The sequence below is a fragment of the Bos indicus genome, chromosome 9 (genome assembly GCF_029378745.1).
Source record: "Bos indicus isolate NIAB-ARS_2022 breed Sahiwal x Tharparkar chromosome 9, NIAB-ARS_B.indTharparkar_mat_pri_1.0, whole genome shotgun sequence".
Classification (NCBI taxonomy): Eukaryota; Metazoa; Chordata; class Mammalia; order Artiodactyla; family Bovidae; genus Bos; species Bos indicus.
Genome location: NC_091768.1, coordinates 23,444,491 through 23,468,070, shown reverse-complemented (window position 1 = coordinate 23,468,070; position 23,580 = coordinate 23,444,491). Strand labels below are relative to the sequence as shown.

At 38.1% G+C, this 23,580-nt stretch overlaps 1 protein-coding gene across 1 annotated transcript in view; it reads left to right on the top strand.

Moving 5' to 3' along the window:
- Positions 1 to 23,580, top strand: part of ME1 (malic enzyme 1) — a 219,916-nt gene that overhangs the window by 170,830 nt on the left and 25,506 nt on the right. Inside the window, exons 7-8 of the mRNA XM_070795794.1 lie at positions 11,174 to 11,283; positions 22,155 to 22,252. Of these exons, the coding sequence (XP_070651895.1) occupies positions 11,174 to 11,283; positions 22,155 to 22,252 (208 nt within the window). The remainder of the gene's footprint in view (positions 1 to 11,173; positions 11,284 to 22,154; positions 22,253 to 23,580) is intronic.

Sequence of the window (23,580 nt, the reverse complement as noted above, 5' to 3'; positions counted from 1 at the left end):
GGCAGCTGCTCAAACTCTGGCATACTGAAGTCACACACCTTAATTTTTCACAGCTTCCTCTTCTTGCATATCTCTGAGGTTGCTCTAAAGCAGTGTTTGCAAAGCAGAACTCATTATCTTCCCTACTAACCCTGCTTCTTCTCCTGAGATTTTTTTTTTTTAATATACTCCATCGTCTGCCATGTGGCCCAAATTAGAAACTTGGAATTCATCCTAGATTTCTTTTTTCCTTTTTTTTTTTTAAAGAAAAAAGAAATCTCATCTACTACTCATCATCCCCTCTTCACTTAACATAGTCCCTTCTGTCTCCTGAATGTTTTTCAAATCCACCTACTTCTCCCCATCCCCACTCTCATTCCAGATGCAGGCTTGGTATTTAGTGGCAGCCTGTTAAGAAAGCTTCCTACATCTGGTCCTGCTTCTCTCTATGCCATTCTTCATCCTGATCATACAGGATGTCTGTATGATCTACTCTAGGTAGTCTAAAATGCAAATTGATCATGTCACACTCCTGTTTAATGTCCTATTTATAGGATCAGGTATGCGAACCCCTTAATATCGGTTAGAGGACCTGCATAATCTTGCTCTACTTACCTCTATAGCCTTAATTCTTATCTTTTTTCCATCAAGCCTTGTGATTTAATCATAATTTATTTCAGGTCTTGAAATATGCAATTTATTTATTTCACCTTGAGTCTTTGAGCATGTTCCCTGTTCCTCATAAATTCTTCTTCCTCTTAACTTGATAAACTCCTACTCATCCTTCAGGCTTTAGCTTCTTCTAGAAAGCCTTTGCTCATCCTCTTAATTCTTGGTAGGTGAACCTGCTCTGTTTTGGAATGCTGAATTTCCTCTGTTACAGTGCTTACCAGACTGCATTATATTCTCCTACTTACTGTATCCACCATAAGACTACAAACTCTGTGAGGTCAGAAATGTATCAACCGCACCTGGAACAAATCCTCATCCCTAGTAGGTGCTTCCCTGAGGGAGGGCATGGCAGCCCACTCCAGTATTCCTGCTGGAGAATCCCATGGACAGAGGAGCCTGGAGGGCTACAGTCCATGGGGTCACAAAGATTTGGACATGACTAAGCACAAGCATCAGAGAAGGCAATGGCACCCCACTCCAGTACTCTTGCCTGGAGAATCCCATGGACAGAGAAGCCTGGAGGGCTACAGTCCATGGGGTCACAAAGATTTGGACATGACTAAGCACACGCATCGGAGAAGGCAGTGGCACCCCACTCCAGTACTCTTGCCTGGAAAATCCCATGGATGGAAGAGCCTGGAAGGCTGCAGTCCATGGGGTTGCAAAGAGTCGCACATGACTGAGCGACTTCACTTTCACTTTTCACTTTCATGCATTGGAGAAGGAAATGGCAACCCACTCCAGTGTTCTTGCCTGGAAAATCCCAGGGACGGGGGAGCCTGATGGGCTGCCGTCTATGGGGTCGCACAGAGTTGGACACGACTGAAGCGACTTAGCAGCAGCAGCAGCAGCAGCAAGCACAAGCATTAGTAGGTGCTCAGTATATTATTTGGTAAATGAATAAAGAAAGAAAGAAAGAAAGGATAAGGTTTCTTTTTGAGAATAAGGGGATATAAGTTTAGATGAGATCACATTACAGAGGACCTGCTTTAAAATAGGATAAACATATTTTTTTATTTTCTTACTGTGTAAACTGGTTTCAGTCGGGCAGTATACGAAAGCAAGGAGACTAACCAGTAGATGGTAGTACTATGGCAGTGATGTGGTCCAAAGAACCTGGACTTGAATTGAGGCACTTAGACTAGAAAGCGTAACAATTACTACGAAAAGTGTATCCGAAGAAGGTGTAACAGAGCTTGACCACTAGAGTATAAGGCAGAAGGCAAAACAGAAATTGATTATAATATTTTAATATTGGTGGAAATAGGATCCGTTTTGTAAGGAAAAAAGTTTAGAGTTTTTCGAAGTTTAATACTTTTATATTAAATTAGAATTGTTAGAGAAAAGATTTCATTGATTTTGGAGGCAAGATGTAATTCTGAAATGTTTTTGAGTAAAATATACTAAATATAAATTTTAGCTATAAATGCAGTTTCAGAATTTGTTGATATTTAAGGAACTTAAATTTTAACAAATCCTGCTATTTTTTTGAGAAGTAGATGACAACCGAAGAAAATAATGCTATTTTGTTGATGATATATTGTTTGTCCTTAATGTTATAAAATTGTTAATTTTTTGATACTGTAAAGCTTCTGATACTATAAATAACAGTAAGAATTGTTGACAACATATTAATATATTATCATATATGCATTTATTCCTCGTTATAAAAAGGTTTATAATATAACATTTTTCCATGCCTCTCTTACTATCATTTTGGCAATATGGAGTTTTTTTATAGGATTAGTGACAGAAATTATCAATTTAGAAGTTATTCATCTGAAGATGATTACTGAATCCCCATGCATGGGTGAACTTAATAAGGAAATGATTATAGGAGGAAAGAAATGTTTATAATTTACAGTGTCAAAGAGAATAATTAAGTGTCAGGAAATGTAAGAATAATAGGAAAAATGAAAGATATTATCTAAATGTTAGGAAATAATACAGAAACAAAGTAGTAGGAATTGGAGCCATATTACAGTAGGTTAACAAAGGAGTAAACACATTTTCTTAATTCTTACTGACAAGGAAAAACTAAACTTGAATGGTTCTTACCAAGGAGAAATTTCAGTCAACTTCATATGACTTACCCTAGCATTCAAGACTATATATAATCTGAAATTCAGTGGCCATTATTGATCTTAAGTTCCTCAAATATTGTCCTTAAGCACAAACTCTGAGACCTCTGTGGTTTTGTTTCCCACCTCAGTCTTTCTCATTGGAATCCTACCTAAGAGCTTAGTTTAAACCTCAACTTGATTCATGTTGTCTTCCCTAAATACCATAGTGATCGCTTTGTGTGCCACTGATGTTGCTTTTAATTTGAACCCTCTTTAAATTACTTGTATCTTTTGTCTTCCTGATAAGACTGTAAGCATTTTAAGGACAAGATCCATGTTTCCTGTTTGCAGCTCAAGTTGCTCAGTTACATTATTGAAAATGAGTAATTTGTCTTTAAGGTACCCATCAGAGCTAAAATGCTCTGGATCTTAAATGCTGCATAATTCGACATACATAATTGTTCATTGTTGTTCAGTCGCCACGTTGTGTCTGACTCTTTGCTTCCCTATGAACTTCAGCACGCCAGGCTCCCCAGTCCTTCACTCTCTCCTCAAACTCATGTCCATTGTGTTGGTGATGCCATCCAACCATCTTATCCTCTCTTGCCCCCTTCTCTACCTGCCCGTGATCTTTCCCAGTATCAAGGTCTTTTTGAATGAGTCAGCTCTTTGTATCCATTAATAAATCCTAAAAAAATTTATTAAGTCAAAATATGCTTGGTTGGCCTAGTTAAACAGTGACTTCTTGATACTTTGTAATCAAAGAAAGACTAATGTTTTCACCAACATCTGCCCATACACTTTTTAATACAAAAATAACCTACTATACTGAATGCATACAAATGCATTATGTTAAAATTTTATGATAAAATTATAACTCCCTTATTTTTTCAGTACAGTCCCTTTCTTTCTAAAGAAAGCACTTCTTTGATGTTGACATTGGTGCTCTGTAGAAGCCAGTATATAAAGTAGTTAAAACCATTGGCCCTGTGGTTCAGCCCATACTCTACTAGTTATTAGCAGCATGAACTCAACCATGGCCCTAAATCCCTCTGAGCTCAGTGTCTTCATATGTAAAATGGATAATAACTGCCTTCCCCATTGAGTTGCCAAGAGAGTTAAATGAGATAATTCCCATGAAGTGTGGAGAACTATGTCTGGCACTTAGTAAGTACTGTCAAGTGTAAGAAGGGTTTTGTCTAATTTAACAATGCCACAAGAGAAAGTCCTCTGCAGTTTTTACATATTAATTTTATGGGTGGTATTTTTGTTAACTTCTAAAACTATATACCCACTGTTTTATGTGATATTTTGATCATGAAATAGTAGGTTCTTTTCATAGTCATGTAGAATCCAGTTGGCTAACACCCTTGTGTTCCACTGCTTATAATTTCATAGAGAAAAGGCTGGTTCAATCTGGAACAAAATATCCCTTCCATGGCTTTCTTTCATTATATGATGCAAGACGCTTGTATCACAAAATGAATTCAGGATGCCTCTCTCTAAATCTTTAGGACTCAAATCAGAGTTAACTACCAGGTAGAGAAGATTCATGAAATGAAAACTGATAGGCAGTATTCTCCAAGGAACGATGCTAAAATACCCTTTTGTAAATGAGGTCTCTTGTGTACGCCTTTACTACCTATGCCTATTCCCAAATTTCACTTAGAAAACATTATAAATTTATAGCCTGACCACATTGTGTCCTAAACACTGAAGGCAAATCATATTGTGGGGATTTCATTTTAACCACAGAGAAGCTGGAAACAGCCCCAAACCATGGGACCAAGTAAGTAGTAGGTCCGGGAATAGAACTGAGAAGGCTCTGATTCCTCCTCACATCCTGTAACCGCAAGGCTCTGGGGCTTTGGAACGTAATAACAGAGCATCTGGTGCTGCCGGACCACAGTACATGACACAGCAGGAGCGAAGCATAGGAGAACACTGTCTGAAAACATGCAGCCTTTACTTCGTGAAGAAGGGCTGCCTAGGAACCAGGGGAGGAACAATGGGAAGGAGCCATGATGAGCACCAGGCGATGCTTGACTGATATTTATGTTTGGGGTGATCAGTTGCTGCCACAAAGTTTGCTTCTCTGCTAAGGTTTTTTTTTTTTTTTTTAAGGGTAATGATTTGTAACCATGGAGACGCTTTTACCCATTCTTAACATTTTAGTAATTTTTAATCAGGATAGCTAAACAGTTTCCTAGAATGGCATTATATAGCATTATAGTATCGGAATTTGGTACTTTAAACTTCTTTTTCTAAAAATAATTTTATTTATTTATTTTTGACTGTGCTGGGTCTTCTTTGCTTCGAGGGCTTCTCTCTAGCTGTGGCAGGTGGGGGCGACTCTGTAGTTGCAGTGCACAGGCTTCCGGTTGTGGTGGCTTCTCTTGTTGCAGTGGGGCACAGGCCCTAGCGCGTGTGGGCTTCAGTAGCTGCGGCTCCCAGGATCTAGATGACATGCTCCATCTTCGTGGTGCATGGGTTTAGCTGCTCCATGGCACGTGGGATCCTCCCAGATCAGAGATCGAATTTATGTCTCCTGCATTGGCAGATGGATTCTTTACCAGTGAGCCACCAGGGAAGCCCTGAGACTGCCTCCGAATTATAGGCCTAATATTAACAAGAAATGAAAAATGAGGGACCCTGCCTCAAGGCCGCACTATTGTTTATTGGCTTTTCCTCTTGTGTCTCTGCATCCCCTCCCTTCCCTGATTAGCAGCTGTTTCTTATGTGCCCTTAGGAACTCAGGGAAGTTCATGGAGGTTGAAGGCTATTCTTCACAATTAAGAAACAGGAGACAGAAAGACTTCTGTGTCTAGGAATCCCACAGATCCTCCTTGGTTTCACTAGGGGGACAGTCAGTGCAAAGCTGAAGTGACTTTCTTCAGCATACAGAAGTGAAAGTAGGAAGAATGAACTTGAAGGAAAGAAAGGACCAAATGAAGAACAGATTGTGTACTGGAGAAGGAGTTCGTGGAAGACTGGGAAGACAGGACTAGGGGCAGAGTGGAGAGTATTGGAAATTTTATTCATATAAATAATCTGGCTGTAGAACTTTTAGACCATTAACTTCTTATTAATTCATATCCTATTAGTCTTTTTGCTCATATGGGAATTTTCTAATACTGCATGGTTGGGCTGAAATATTACTTCTTTTAAAGACTTAAAGGACTACTGTAAAAAGTCTTCTGATCAAATAACTAATATTTCCAAAATGACTTTGATAGAAAGACAAAAGAATAAGGAATAGAATTTTAAAATGCTGATGGAAAAAATAGTTTTGTAGAAATTTATCTTCCTAGGTAACTGTAGAAAATAAGTAGTTTCAAAGGAAGGGCAAATAAATATGAAGAAAAATTATGAGTAATTGTGACTTACATAATTTAACGTGATTTAAATTCCTGTTTGTATTTGGAAATTTATCCAAAAGAGAAACATGTGTTTACATCTTATAAGACTAAATGAGTTATTTGAAAATTCTTGGTTTGACTAGACTAACCTTTTTACTTCTATTAAACAGAAACTTTTGATACTGAAAACTTCTATAGCCTACTTAGTGCCAGTTCTTTTAAAAAAAGTAATATGAATTTGATTTAGTTTCTTGTGAAATAGTAGAGAAATTCTAAAATGAGTCATGTCTATTTAAATAATAGAAAGATTATGCTTTTTTTGAACTAGTATGAAAAATGCTAAACTCTAAAACTTCTGGAATTTGGGCAAATAAAGGGAAAACCTACTCTGATGCAATATTCTTGCCTGGAAAAGTCCATGTCCAGAGGAGTCTGGTGGGCTACAGTGCTTGAGGTCACAAGGAGTCAGACTCGACTAAGTGAGCACAATTGTATGACTGAGCACTGCTCTCATGCAGCATTCAAAACAACTGATATTCACAGTATTCAGCAGTGCAGATTACTAAGCAATAAGTTATTCCTATTGTATGAAGTAAATTTTTGCTTACATTTTATATTCGCTTGATCTTTTCTCTACTGAAATAGTACTATCGGATAGAGTTTTAAGTCTGCTAAGAACTTTTAATCTAGTTAATGAGACGTCTACACACTAGCAGTTTTAGACCCAATGTAATTGATATAGAAAATATTTGCCAATTCAAGAGTAGTGGTGATTTGCAATGGCAGTGCCTTAATAAAGACATAGGGGAACTCAATGCTCTGTGGTGACGTAAATGGGAAGGAAATCCAAAAAAGAGGGCATGTGTTAATATACATACATGCAGCTGATTGACTTTGCTACACAACAGAAACTAAGACAACGTTGTGAAGCAACCCTACTCCAATAAAACTTAAAGGAGAAAAATAAAGATGTGGGAAGGAGGACATGGCATGTTTGAGAGTGGAGGAAAGCGGTGCAGTGGGGACGGGACTTACCCTGGAATACAGGGAGAGAGAGAGCAATTTAAAAGATAATATTTGATGATAGGCCCTTGAGTTTAAGGAATTTGGGTGTCATCATCAAAGCAATCCACTCTGAATTTTGAGCACAGAAGTAGCTGGAGGAAGTTGCTATTTATAAAAATCTGGCAGCTCTGTATCACATGCTTGAGGGGAGCAGAGAGACCAATAGACTTTTTGCAGCCCTAGCAGGAGCGAGACTAATTTCTTTGGCTACAATAATTTTAAATAGTAAAAATGATGTGTGTTAAGTTGCTTCAGTTGTGTCTGACTCTATACAACTCTGTGGACTATAGCCCACCAGTCTCCTTTGCCCTGGGATTCTTCAGGCAAGAATACTGGAGTGGATTGCCATGCCCTCCCTCCAGGGGATAGAACCAGCATGTCTTATGTCTCCTGCACTGGCAGGTGGGTTCTTTACCACTAGTGCCACCTGGGAAGCCCCAGAAATGATAGGAAATAGTAATTAAATGAATACAATGTATTAAAAAATAAAAGATAGTAAGACAGTAGCTTTAATCTTTGGGTCTCTGAGACAGGGAAATACATGTTTTCATTAAAAAAAAATTGCTGAGGTTGCGAGTCAAGAGACTACTTGGCTTTGGAAATGTTCCATGAAGATGATTGAGTTTCAGTAAGCGATCTGGGTTAGACATACAGAATAGATGATTTATAAGAAGGTGTTTGTTTAAGTCTTGAGGAGACAGACTTCACCATGAAGAGGTAGGACCATAACAAACACTGAAAAACCAGACCTGTGCTTAGCATCTTTGTATTAACAGTTGGTTTGCAATGAAACATAGCCCCTATTCAGTCTTTTGCACTATTCAGTCTTCGCACTAGTTTATTTTCTGATTAAATTTTATAAAACTTTTCTGTTGTATGTCTCCTTAGTTTTAGAACTTGGCATTATTCAAAGATACATACTTAAAGGTATATGTAATGACCTACAGTGTAACAGAAAAGAATCAATCATAAACTTAAAGCTTACTTTAAACATCAGACTCGTCCATATTGTCAGGCAGAGCTGAATGCAAATCTCCCCTCCCCAGCTTACCAGGAACTCAAGGCTTTCCTTATCTAGAAGACTGTACCTTGAGCTTAAATGAAAAGGTATTTGTAAGTTACATTCATCCAACAAATATTTGCTGAGTACTTAATAGATTCTTTGGGAATATCATGAGTTTAATTTTGAAATTTTCAATTTGAGGTTTGTTCAAGTGAAATTATCCAGCTGATCATGAGATTTATAAGTTTGAAATTCACAGGATTAGACTAGAAACATACATTTGGGAGTCACTGTACGTAGTGATTAAAACTATGAGTAGGATCGTATCTGTTGGGACACACACACACACACACACACCATGCTATAAACCAAGGACAGAGTCATGGGAAACACCAGTGTTTGCATGCTAAGAATTCCCTAAGGGAGAAAGAAGAAATGATCAGTACTTTGGGGGAAGGCAGAGAAGGCAATGGCAACCCACTCCAGTACTCTTGCCTGGAAAATCCCATGGACGGAAGAGCCTGGTAGGCTGCAGTCCATACGGTCGCTAAGAGTCAGGCACTACTGAGTGACTTCACTTTCACTTTCCACTTTCATGCATTGGAGAAGGAAATGGCAACCCACTCCAGTGTTCTTGCCTGGAGAATCCCATGGACGGAGAAGCCTGGTGGGCTGCAGTCCTTGGGGTCGCACAGAGTCGGACACGACTGAAGCGACGCAGCAAAGCAAAGCAAAGAGAAAGGCATGATATCACAGAAGCCTAGGGAACAGAGTTTCAAGCAAAAAGAAACAGAATTAGCAGAAGTGCAGCAAAGAGCTCTAGTCAATTAAGGTTTGAAAACAATGTTCCTTGGATTTTTATTTCAGAAGTACTGTAATTTTAGAGCACACAATTTTAGTAGAGTTGTGAGGGCAGAAGGTAAATGACAGAGGATGGAGAACAATGTCAACTATAAACTGTTATTTCATGTACATTAAAAGGAAAGGATAGGAAAAACTTGGGGTCAAGACTTCTCATTTCTACCTCTAATGAGAAGCTCAAAATCAGCTGTTGATAAAGAGGAAGGAACTTGTCCAGAAGAATGTTGTTGTTGTTCAGTTGCCAAGTTGTGTCTGACTCTTTGTGACCCCATGGACTGCAGCACGCCAGGCTTCCCTGACCCTTACTGTCTCCCAGAGTTTGCCCAAGTTCATGTCCATTGAATTGGTGATGCCATCCAACCATCTCATCCTCTGTCGCCCCCTTCTCCTTTTGCCATCAATCTTTGCCAGCATCAGGATCTTTTCCAGTAAGTCAGCTATTCGATCAGGTGGCCGAAGTGTTGGAGCTTCAGCTTCAGCATCAGTCCCTCCAATGAATATTCCTTTAGGATTGACTGATTTGATCTCCTTACAGTCCAAGGGACTCTCAAGAGCCTTCTCCAGCACCACAGTTCGAAAGCTTCAGTTCTGCAACACTCTGTCTTCTTTATGGTTCAGCTCTCACAACTGTACATGACTGTTGGAAAAACCAAAGCCTTGGCTATATGGACTTTGGTGGCAAAGCGATGTCTTTGCTTTTTAACATACTGTCTAAGTTTGTCATAGCTTTCCTGCCAAAAAGCAATCGTCTTCTGATTTCATGGCTGCAGTCACCATCCGTAGTGATATTAGAACCAAGAAGAGGAAGTGTGTCACTGCTTCCACCCTTTCCCCTTCTGTTTGCCATGAAATAATGGGACTGGATGCCATGATCTTTGTTTTTTAAATATTGAGTTTTAAGCCAGCTTTTTCACTCTTCTCCTTCACCTTCATCAAGGGGTTCTTTCTTTGGTTTCTCTTCAGTTTTTGCCATTAGAGTGGTATCACCTGCCTATCGGAGGTCCAGAAGAATGCATTGTAATAGCTAGGAGAAAGGGAACTAATTAAGAAAGAAGGGATGAAAATGTGGGCACTGGTGATGAGTTACCTTGAGCAGGAAGAGGAACACCTTGTTGACTGATGCCTGAAGGGTAGTGCTGAAGACAGAGACGTGGGGTGCAGTGGGGGGAGAATAGTTGAGGGAGGTAGTGTGTTATGCCCTCATTATGCCTGGAAGTAGGAGAAAGTAAAGAGGTCAGGATTTTAAAGGACTGGCAAAGATTAGGAATAGTCTTTGGGTGCAGTGGAAGTGGAAGCTGACCAAGGACAAATAAAAGGAATCACACAAATAGAATGGCAGTGAGAGTCTAGCCGAGATTGGAGAGTACGTATCTCTAAATCACCTAGCAAGGAGGTTCCTGCCTACAAGGCTTTCCCTGGCAGTTCTCAGATACATACGATATCAATGGTGGTAATTTCCCTTGCCATAGATGGCTAGGCTATGGATGGTCGTTAAAAGGTTCAAACAGGTTAATTTCAGAAATAAAAACCCCAGAACCCTAGGCTAGAATTTTTATGGTTTCCAACATAAAATTCTAACTTTGTCTTTCGCTACACCCTTACATGTACCAAATATGACATTTTAGCCAAATAAGGCTTCTTGCTGTTTTTTTTAAAGATTTTTTTTTTGTTTCCTAAATTTCACTTCAATTACTTTGCTTCTGCTATTTACTCAGCTTATGAAACCCTACATCTCTTTTGAAATCATGAGGTGATTAAAACTCAATTTGTTACCTGGTTTGTAAGCCCAGTAAGGGATGTTGCCTGTCTTCTCAGCATCTGTTATACCACTTCTATATTACTTTTCATGTACTTCCATATATTTCAGAGTATCTTAGTTTCTACTAACTTTTAAATTTCTGAACTGCAGGTACCATATTTTTGTCATCTTTGTAGCTTGTCACAGTGCCAGTGAAATGCTTTTTCTGTAGTAAGCATGTAGTAAATATTTACTGAACTTACATTGTATTTCACGTTTGTACTAAGTAGCAAGATGGGACCTTTAAAAGAAGATAATGTTTTGCCTTTTCTGTAGGCTAGTGAACTGAAGTGAACTGATAGGCTAGTTTTAAAGGTTTATTTTTAAATGTTTTTTCATTAACTTCTTCTAATGTGAATGTTTTGTCCCACAGGTATGGCATGAACTGCCTTATTCAGTTTGAAGATTTTGCCAATATAAATGCATTTCGGCTCCTGAGAAAGTATCAAAACCAGTATTGCACATTCAATGATGATATCCAAGGTAATCAGATTTTCACTGCATATGGATCAAAAACAATGTGCCTTGATATTAGTTCATAATTTTATAAGGATTCAGATTTAATAAGAAATGTGCACTAGACACCTATGAAATGCCAGGAATTGTGTTTGATGATGTCACACATTGTTTCTCATTGAATTCTACATATTTGAGACTCTGACTTTAGAAAGTACTGTATTCTGCATGAGCTGGAGAAAGAGCGCCCTAGAATCTGATAAAACCCCCAGGGATTATGGCTGAACAAAGAAGGAAATGTATGAAAATATATTATTCATTGTGTAAAATGAAGAGTGTATACACTTCTCTCTTCAACCTTCATCTCAATCAGCCACAGTTTCTAAGCATCGCCACAACAGAAGCTGCCTTTGTATACAGCATGTGCCAGATTCTGCTGTTTGTCTTTGATTGATTATAGATTCTTGGCTACCTGCTTTTGTCTGAGTTGTTTTATTTTTCTCTAAGGTTTGTTTTGCTCCTTTCTCTAGGTCCACCTCCCCCAAAGTACTTCCCCAAATCCAAAACCTCCCAGTGAGAATCTTACTCTTCCTGTTTCATGAAGGGCAGGTAGAATAAAAGCACAGGCAGAGAGTCAAAGGAGAAACACCTGATGAGTTCTGACAACTTAAAAGATCACACATAGACTTCCATTTCACTAATCACAATGAACATTTTTCCGTATTGACCTTACTTGGATTCTCAGCAGCTTTTAACATTGTGGACCCCACTCTCTTCCTTGAGATATTCTCTTCTGTTAACTTCCGTGTCACAGACCCCCGCTGACTTTCTTCCTACCTTTCTGAATTTTTGCTTCCCCCCGCCCCCCAAGTTTCATCCCTTACTGACTAGCTATTAGATGACAGAACACTTCAGCATGCAGTGCCAGGCCCTTTTCTCTTTGTTCTGTGTTATATGTTGGGTGTATACTCCAGGGTCACACACTGCATTAGCATATTTATATCTCTAGCCCAGACTTCTTTGAGTTCTAGGTCCATATACCCATTGGGTTATTTTAAACTTTCGCTAGGAGTCGGGCACGACTGAGCGATTTCATTTTCACTTTTCACTTTCATCCATTGGAGAAGGAAAGGGCAACCCATTCCAGTACTCTTGCCTGGAGAATCCCAGGGACGGGGGAGCCTGGTGGGCTGCTGTCTATGGGGTCGCACAGAGTCGGACATGACTGAAGCGACTTAGCAGCAGCAGCAGCAGCAGCAGGGATATCTCAAAGTTATCTCCTACTGAGCCTCCCCACCATCAAACTCTTATTTCCCCACCAAACTTGACCTTCTCTGTGTATTCTCTGTCTCCATGAATTCCTGATGTCTCTCTCTTCTTCACCTCTCTCTGCCAAATATAGCCCATTACTCATCCTCCTGACTTTTAGCACTAAGTTGTATAGAGAAGGAAGTGAAGATGTAAGGACAGGTAGATAGGGCAAAAGGGTCTAGATTCCCTATCTTTAATAAAGTTAAAGACTAGGTATAAGGGGGATAATTGAATAAAGAACTAAAAAGGTAGAAGGTTACAGACCATGTTGAGTGAGTTATTCTAATATAGGTCTTCCAAGAAGAATTAGTTCTGAGTGATGGTAAGAACCAAGATACAACTTATGATGGGAGGAAGACAGGCAAAGGGGAGTAAGATGAATGTCATTGAAATTGATGGGATCCAAGAAAAGTTTAAATGTAAAAGGAGGATAATATTTCTCTCATAGAGTTTTTATTGTGGACAAAATAGTTATTTGTGAAAATACCCTATCAACTGAAATATACTGTATAAATATAATTTTTAAAATTTGCTATGCTTAAGTTCTTTAGTATAACATAGCTATGTAAATATAATGTCTCTTTACATTTTGAACCATACCAACGTAATTGGTCTAATCTTTCTTTTCCTAACATCCTTTGTGATGCCAATTATATAATTTATCATCATTTTTATGACAAAGATGCTTATGTTATTTCAGTTTTCTTCTTTTTGTATTCATTTTTTGAGTGTTTATGAGAAGTGAATGTGTAGAGGATTTCAGAGAGGAAATGATAGCAGTCTAATGTGCTACCGCTCTAATCTGAAAATGCAGTGTATACTGATAGAATGCCTTTGATGCTATAGACAAAGGCTTTGTAGACCAGTGTCTCTAAGTCACTTACCTGTTCATTTCCTTGTTGCCTCTAAAGTAGCCACCAGTTAAACTGTTAAACAAACCTATCCTGTCCTTTCTTTAACATTCTCTTTCAATTTTGGAGTCTCACAGAAATGTCTGTGTAGAAGTTAAAAACCAGGATTGTATAATCTTGAATCATTTTGCAGAATTAATAGGTATCAGAGTTCGGGTTAAGGAAAAGAACGTGAAATCCAAGTCATCAAACAAAATGAGCAATTAAGAATTAGGTTCAGCATTTCTGTCAACTGTCGTCAAGAATTTAGGAGTCAAGCCTTGGGCTGCCTCAGAATTAAAGTCAGGAGCATAGGAAATAAAGAGACAGATGCCAAGCCAAGACCATGAGCACTACATGTGGAGTTGCCCTGAGAATTCACTGCAGGATATTCCCCACATTAAATGACTAGTTTTTCACCCCAGCTAATCCGTCTTCAAATATAATCTGCACACACATAGTCTACATTATCTCTGTATAGGTGTTTTCGTGTCCTGCAGCCTTAGCCAACAGAAAGTTAGGTTTGAGAAAATGGGACTAATCTCTGACTCGAGAAAACTTCTGGCAAGTTACTGAGGTTCTGCCTAGCCATGACCAAACTATTTTGTGCTTTCTTCTTCATCCCGAAATAGTGTCCTTAGTGACACATCTTCGCCATATGTTTCTATTTTACCTTTTTAACCTTATGTTTTTACCGTTTTGCCCACAAATGTAATACTTTCCTCACTGTGGGCATAGAAATTGCATTCTAGTGCCAATGAAAATAGTTATGTAACTATTACAGCCTTACCATGTAAATAAATGCTTTTAACTATACCCTTGGGGGGACTTTTTTCTTAACAGATGTGTTATTGAAATGTATTAGCTTTTTATGAAAAGTATTTGATTTTTAAAAAATACTTAAATTCTAGTATATTAATGATCTAAGATAATGTTAAATGATAAAGATTTTGGTTCAACTGTTATTTAGACCTTCATGCATTAGAGTTGTAAATTATTGCCAACTAGAAAAAATGTGCAAATTAAATCTATTAAGGAATGGATATTTAATAATACAATATGGAAACCATCAAATTTCAGCAAATTCAGATCGAAAGAATGAAGTTTCATCCTCTGGTCATTTAAAATCATCTACAAAAAAGAGATTTTTCTTCCCATAATACCCTCTCTGGAATGTCTATGTTCTGACTTGACATTTCTAAGTATTTTGCATAGAAATTTTTGCCATGATAAACTAGTGATGACTAGTGATAAACTAGTTAGGATAAACTAGTTAGGATTTTTTTTAAATAAGGTAATCTTGTACCAAATACTTTGATCATTGTAAAGATCAAAGATAGACGTGGTAGAACATTTTGCAAAAGAAGGAATACCATTGGCCTGAAAACATGTTTTAAAGTTTAACCACACTAGGTTTTAAAAAGCATATTAGACGGCAAATGAGATACTCATTTTCTCTGTCAAGGTGACAAAGATTTTTCTTGTAATCCCAACTGTTAATGATGCTTTAAACAATGAACATTCTTTTACATCGATAGTGAGAATAAAAATTGGTACAACTCTTGAGGAGTCAATATATGTCAAAACCTTAGTCATAGGCAGATCTTTGATCCAAGATTTCTATTTTTAGAAATTTATCCTCAGTAAATGAAAGTGTATGAAACAAATGTACAAAGATTTTTAGTTTGCTGCTACTGCTGCTAAGTCACTTCAGCCGTGTCCGACTCTGTGCGACCCCATAGACGGCAGCCCACCAGGCTCCCCAGTCCCTGGGATTCTCCAGGCAAGAACACTGGAGTGGGTTGCCATTTCCTTCTCCAGTGCATGAAAGTGAAAAGTGAAAGTGAAGTCGCTCAGTCATGTCCGACTCTTCGCGACTCCATGGACTGCAGCTCCCCAGGCTCCTCTGTCCATGGGATTTTCCAGGCAAGAGTACTGGAGTGGGGTGCCATTGCCTTCTCCGATTTTTTTTTTTAGTTTATATATTTGTTTATTTTAAAAATTGAGATATGGTTGACATATAACATTGTATTAGTTTTAGATATACAATATAATGGTGTGATGTGTGTATTTATTGCTAAATGATCACCGCATTAAGTTAACTTAACATCCATCACCACATATAATTACAAATTCTTTCTTGTGATCAGAACTTTTAAAATCTACTCTTGTGCCAACTTTCAATGTACAGTGTTATTAACTTGGTCATTATGAGGTGTTACATCCCCAGAACTTATTTGTCTTATAACTGGAGGTTTGTGCCTTTTTGACTTCCTTCACACATTTTTGCACAACCCCCACCAATCTGTTCTCATATCTATGAGTTTGGTTTTTGTTTTAGATTCCACACATAAATGAGATGATACAGTGTAAGTCTTTCTCTGTTTGACTTATTTCACTTAGTATAATGCCCTTAAGGTCTATCCTTATTGACACAAATGATAAGAGTTTCTTTCTTTTTTTTAGTGTTCAATAATATATATGTATCTACTTCAAATTTTCTTTACCAGTTCATTTGTCAGTGGACACTTGGGTTGTTTCCATGTTTTGGCAGTTGTAAATAATGCTGCCATGAACGTATATGAGCCTCCCAGGTGGCACTAGGGGTAAAGAACTCGCCTACCAATGCAGGGGACATAAGAGACCGGGGCTTGATCCCTGGGCTGGGAAGATCCCCTGGAGGAGGGCATGGCAACCCACCCCAGTATCTTTTGCCTGGAGCATCCCACCGACAGAGGAGCCTGGTAAGCTACAGTCCATAGGGTCACAAAGAGTCAGGCACGACTGCAGTGACGTAGCACAAACATAGAAGGGCATATATTTTTCAAGACAGTGATTTCATTTCCTGTAGCTAAACACTCAGGAGTGGAATTACTGGGTCATATGGTAATAATTCTAGTTTTAATTTTATGAGGAACCTCCATACTGTTTTCCACAGTGACTGCAACAGTTTTCATTCCCACCAACGGTACACCAGCATTCTCTTTTCCCCACATCCCTGCCAACACTTGTTATTTTTTTTTCTTTTTTTGAATACCAGAAATTAAGTTTATTCAGGAATAGAAGAGGAATTGCAATTTGGGAAACACATGCTGTAGCAAGCTACAGGCAGTTCCCTTGTCTATTTGATAACAGCCATTCAATCAGGTATGATGTGATAGCTTATTTTGGTTTTGAATGGCATTTCCCTGATGGTTAGTGATGTTGAGCACTATTTCATGTACCTACTAGCCATTTGTATGTCTGCTTTGGAAAAATGTCTATTTAGGTAAAGATATTTGTTGCACTGTTGTATTTATGGTGAAAATCATAAACCTTTTAAATATCAAAAAAATACAGATTTGGTTAAATAATCATCACATGTTCATACTATGCAATATTTTAACTATGCAAAATAATATTTTAAAATATATTATTGATGTGGTAAGATACTCACAAAATATTTTGTGATAAAAAGTATATTAAAATAATAAGCATGGCATGAAATATTTTTTATAAATTAAATTTTTCTTGAATTTCCATATATCAGGTATAGAAGAAATTTGTGAGACTGTACATCAGAATGTTGAAAGTTATCATACCTAGACAATGGGATTATAGGTGACCTATTTATTATTAAGGTTAGCCAAAAAGTTCTTTTGGATTTTTCTGTAAGATATTATGGAAAAACCTGAGCAAATGTTTTGGTAACCCAATATTATTTATTATCTGTGCCATTATCAACTTTCTGCCAGTATTCTTTGAGTTAAGTAGGAGAAGAGTAAACATCCATTGAATCTTCTTTTCCATATGGTACCCCTGTGCTCTTTTCCCTGGTAGCTTGCAGTAATGACTGGTGTCTTACAGTCTGGGCACTCTCTAGAGATTAAACCTGTAGTTGCTTTCTAAACTTCCAGTGTGTTGGGGGAGCCATTAGGAGAGGAAAATAGATCTGAGTTCAAGCTACGTCTTAACAAATTTTGGGGCAGCTTCCTGTGTGTAGTCTTTCTTTTTCTCCCCACTTCCAGAGGTACTTGGTGCCTGCTACACCCAGGCCTTTTTAGAGTTTTGCAGTTTGCTTCTTAGCAGCCCTCACGACAGGCCAAGAATTCACCTTTCTCTACTAATTCAGTTACCATTTGCCCTTTGGGCTTCCGGCTTCTGAAATTGTCTTTGTGTTCTCTTCTGCTAGCCTCTCATTTTTAAAGGTCTTTTTTCTGTTATTTTAGTAGAGCTTGTTGATGGGAAGGAAAGTTAAAGTATGTGTTCAGTCTCTGATTTTGCACTGTTAGCCCTGCCTCCCTGTCTCTGCACTTGCTTTTCCTGCATAGTGTATCCTCCTGCCCAGGGTCCTGTACCTCTCACAGTCATCCTTCACTTCTGTGCTCAGGTGGTGAAAGAAAGTGAAAGTGAAAGTGAAGTCGCTCAATCGTGTCTGACTCTTTGCGACCCCATGGACTGTAGCCTACCAGGCTCCTCCCTCCATGGGATTCTCCAGGCAAGAGTACTGGAGTGGGTTGCCCTTTCCTTCTCCAGGGGCTTTTCCTGACCCAGGGATCGAACCCTGGTCTCCCGCATTCCAGGCAGACGCTTTAACCTCTGATATCCCTGCCTGTAAAGTCGTATCCGACTCTCTGCGACCCCATGGACTAGCCTACCAGGCTCCTCTGTCCATGGGATTTCCCAGGCAAGAATACTGGAGTGGGTTGCCATTTCCTTCTCCAGGGACTCTTTCCCACCCAGGGACTGAACCCAGGTCTCCAGCATTGCAGGCAGATGCTTTACTGTCTGAGCCACCAGGGAAGCCCACTAAACATCCCTGCTTAAAGTAACTTACCCATCCTCCTCCACCTTCTAGTTCTCATACTTCACCTGATCTATGTGTTTAGTAAAGCACATGAGCATTATAAGTATTTGATTACAAACCCACTCCAGTGTTCTTGCCTGGAGAATCCCAGGGACGGGGGAGCCTGGTGGGCTGCCATCTATGGGGTCACACAGACTGAACACAACACGACTGAAGTGACCTAGCAGCAGCAATCCTTCTCTGGACTTCCCTGATGGCTCAGTGGTAAAGAATCCACCTGCCAATGCAGGAGATGTAGGTTTAATCCCTGGGTTGGGAAGACCCCCCTGGAGAAGGAAGTGGCAACCCACTCCAGTAACCTTGCCTGGGAAATCCTATGGACAGAGGAACCTGGCAGGCTACAGTCTATGCGGTCACAAAAAGAGTCAGATATAACTTAGCGACTAAATGAAAACAACAACAAAGTCTTCTCTACTAGTTTTATATAGTAATTCTAATCAAATTAACAAACAAATTGCATGAATAGAAGTAATTCTTCCTTTCATAAAAGTTAAGACTGATATTTAATAACCACAGCAGAAGGACAGCATAACTGGTGATTTCTTTTCACGTTAAAGTTGTATACAAATATGAATAGAAGTTTTTATACTTTTAAGGTTGACTCTCTTTAGTATCTTGCTAACAATGTTAAATATTACATACTCTTTAAAAGTGATAGTACAAAAGATAAACTTTAACCTGTCTTTGATTTACTAAAAGTTTATTTTTCAAGCTCAAAGCAAAAATTATTTTGAACAATTTATTGTGGAGGCTGACATGTTTGTATAACATCAATTTACCACATTTACTCCCTTTATTGCAGTGAAGTTTAAATCAAAATAGCACTAGGAGGTAGGACCAGGTTATGTATAAGAATCATGTTCAAGTTCACCTTTTGGGAGTACTAAAAATATCTTTCTAGTTTTGTTAATTTTGTAAAGAGAAGCTTAAATGTTTCATTATGTCCTCAGGAAATATTATAGATATACTTGTAAAAATATAAGGCTCTGATATCCAGTATAGATAGAGACTTATTTTGCCTCATTTGGGGTAATATAGTTGAACTTAAAACACTTTGATCCTTACTACAGAATGATGTAGCATGACCATATAAAAATAAGTCACGCATTCTAGCTAGTATCTTTTGGAATATTTTATTCTATCTATCCTCAAATGCCCAGTTCTATTTAAAAATCAAAGCAAGAATACAAATACATTGATTTCTGATGTTACATGAACTTTGAGTGTTCAGTTGGTTAAAACTTGGGGTGGTGGCAGAATTTGTAGAACCCCCTAAAGTTTTATAATGTCAGCGATGGAAGGGAGCTTAGAGTCCCTCAAATTCAAACTTCTGGCCAATGTAGCTGCTAAGCTGCTAAGTCACTTCAGTCGTGTCCAACTCTGTGTGACCCCATAGACGGCATCCCACCAGGCTCCCCCATCCCTGGGATTCTCCAGGCAAGAACACTGGAGTGGGTTGCCATTTCCATAGCATAAAATGCTATTTGTAAGTGTTCATCTAGTGACTGGAGAGTTATACCTCTTTCATTAAAATTTTCTTTTCACCTGTTTAACAACTCTAGTGAATCTATCTCTTTTTTAAAATTTAAAAAAAAAATTTTGTGCCACATGGCATGCAGTATCTTAGTTCCCCATCAGGGATAGAACCTGCACCCCCTGCAGTGGAAGCACAGAGTCCTAACCACTGGAGCCACTGACCGCCAGGGAAGTCCCAAATCTACCTTGATGTGTGAGACAAATATCATTCTTAATCCTGCCATGGTATCTTTCCTACACAGATCAGTATTTTACTCAGGCTTTCATTCTAAATAACATATAGAAGAGTGGCTTTTATGTAATGTGTGACTTTCACAATTCATTATTTGTTGCATGGTAGCTCAAAATTGCAAGCCTTTAATTTTTGTGTTCCTAAATGAAAAACATGCAAGAGACACACAGGTCTTCAGCAATTATCATTTATTGTGATCTTATTTGTAACTACCAAATTCTGTAAGAAAGAAACAACCAAAAGATTGAAAAGAACATATCTACTGATGGTGAAATGTTGAATGCCAATTTGGTAGCTGGCATACATAACACTTCATCACTGTGTCATTCATCAAATCTATTCTAATCTGATTTTCATTGTTGTTTTTAACCAAATGAGGGAGTTTAAAGTTTCAGTGGGCTTTACTACCCTTCTGAGTGATCTAGGAATCATAGGTAGAGTGTTACTTTAGAGGAGTAAATTGTAGATACAGCTGGGAAGTACTGCAGAAAGCTGCCGAGTTTTATTTCAGATGTGAACCATAAAGAAGCTGAGCCATGTAATTATGTTCAAAGCAAAAGAAACACTCTGTGATCTATGAAAGTTTAAATGGCAAAGTAATAAAATTAGAGCTGGTGAAGTTTCTACTACTATGAGGCATGATGAGAAATGGTCAGTTTTTATACTAAATAAATTTTGTGTTAATTTTGTCTAGTATCTTTGAGATTCACCAATGATTTATCATAAATAGGAGGCTGATCAAAGACTGTGCTGACCTCAGATTTTCATTGCTATTAAGTGTTAGTTTTTCCAGTTGAAAATCAAAACATTTAAATTTTCTAATGGCATCTAGTTCTTTTTATCTCATACATTGAATGATTTTATAGCTAAGGACACTGATGGACACAATGATTTTTCTAAATTCGTTCAACTAGTAAACAGATTGAGCTGGAAATCTACCGGAGAATCCAAACCTCGTGTTCTTTTTAATTAATTAATGTATTTATTTATTTTTAAGTTGAAGTATAGTTTATAGCATTGTGTTAACTGCTGCTGTACAGCAAAGTGATTCAGTTATATGTATACTGATGTATATATATTCTCTTTTTAAATGTTCTTTTTCATTATAGCTTATCATAGGATACTGAATTTAATTCTCTGTGCTATACTGTAGGACCTTGTCTACCCATTCTGTGTATAAAGATGACAGCTGCTAAGCCTACCCTCCCACTCCACCCCTCCCCTAACTTTCTCCCCCTCGGCAGCCACCAGTCTGTTCTCTGTGTCTGTGAGTCCATTGCTGTTTCATTGATAGGTTCATTTGTGTTATATTTTAGATTTCCACATATAAGTGATATCATATGGGATTTGTCTTTCTCTTTCTGACTTACTTCACTTAGTATGGTCATCTCTAGTTGCATCCATGTTGCTGCAGATGGCGTTATCTTGTTCTTTCTAATGTCTGAGTAGCATTCTATTATACATGCACGCGTGTGCACGCGTGTGCACGCGTGTGCATGCGTGCACACACACACACACCGTATCTTCTGTATCCATTCATTTGTCGATGAACATTTAGGTTGCTTCCATGTTTTGGCTGTTGTCAGTAGTGATGCTAGGAGCATAGAGGTGCATGTATCTTTTTGAATTATAGTTTCATCTGGATATATGCCCAGGAGTGGGATCGCTGGATCATGTGGTAATTCTGTTTTTAGTTTTCTGACAAGCCTCCATTCTGTTTTCTACAGTTGCAACTCCAACTTAACTTTCCTACCAACAGTGTAGGGGGGTTCCCTTTTTTCCACATCCTCTCCAGCATTTCAAACCCCAGGTTCTTAGTCATCACATCACCAAATTCAGTCATAAAACCGTTTTTGGAAAGTGTTCAACCGTAGTAAGTTGCTGTCTTAAAAGACTGATGTTAGTAGCTTGAGGATTTCACATCAGATGCAAGCATGGGTTCAGACAACTGCAGATTCCCTTTCTGAGTCAGTTAACCTGTTGTGTGATGATTTCAAGAAGTGAATATCGATTTGAGGCTTGGGATTCGGGGTACTACAGCACCCATGTGAGGATCGCTCAGGCTGTCTCTTACTTGTTGCAGGAACAGCATCTGTTGCAGTTGCCGGCATCCTTGCAGCCCTTCGAATAACCAAGAACAAGCTGTCTGATCAAACAGTTCTATTCCAAGGAGCTGGAGAGGTACCTCCCTTATGGAGTGCTTATGTTCTCCTAAACTAGTGAATATAGCATTCATTCTAGTAACTTATGAATTTTAAGTCTGAAGTAGTTCATGAAATTTTTAGTTTATTGAAATTACAGGTTTTATTGAAAGATTCTTTAAGTTTTGAGGCTTATTAATTTTTTACAGGAGACTTTAGAGGCAGAGAGGTATTTTTTGCAGCTATCAATTTGTAAAATTGTCAGATGTTTCCATGGGTTTTTGTTAGGCATATTTAAGGTGCCATGCATGAACCAAAAATGTTTCCAATGCATGATTAATTATGTATAGAAACCTTTAAGCTGTTACAGCCGGTGCTAACTTTTAGTATTCTCCTGTGTCACATACCAAAATTTTCCTAATTTGACTCACAATTCAGTATGCACATACATAACTATATACAGGATTTTTTAGAAGAAATATTTTGAATCGGAGATTCATCATGCAGTATAATAATTCACATGCGAAAGAACTAAAACATTTTAAATTGTTGGAAGGAGATGGCAGCAATACAAAATAATGCTATATCCATTTAAGAAGCCTTAGATTTTATAATTTAATATGACTAGGAATAAATGTATTCCACTGGTAGAAACTATGTATACTATGTTGGGTTTGATTTTACTTGTTCTTAAAGCAAAATCTGTGAAGCTAAAATTTGCATGCCAAGTTATAAACGTGAACGTATTCAGAGTGTAAATCTCAAATTTATTTTCACATCAAAATGAAAGCCAAGGTTAAATTATAGCTCATTAAGGTTTGAGGTTATTTTTTTAAATTTTCGTGAATGTTACATGCTGTACTTAATTTTAGTAAACGTCTTTAAATTTCTGAAGGGTTTTTGTTGAATGCCGCAGGCTAGTTCTTGATACTCAGCAGGAAAGAGGTATTCATGGTTGGATGATCCAAAACTGGCCCTTCTTTGTCCCTGAAAAGGTTTTGGAAATTTCACAGATCATCACCAAATTTATCATATACCAAAGGAGTTGATTCCTTTAATCTTATAAGAAGTCTCACAGTACTTTCTTTGTCCAAATTAGAGAGTAAATAATGCTTGAGAACACACATCTTATGTGTTCTGTTTTGTTGCCTAATTGGTGAAGTTCCCATCCAAATCACCCAGCTTCATTCTTCAAATTCAATTAGCAGAACAATAAGCAATACAGTCCGATAAGCCAGGGTGAGCAGTTCATTATTTTAAATTCAGTATTTTCTTATCAGAGGAAATCTTAATTGTATGAACAGAATTAAAGATACGGAAAACCAAGGATATCACTGGTTTATCTGTGGCTAAATATCAAGCCACATA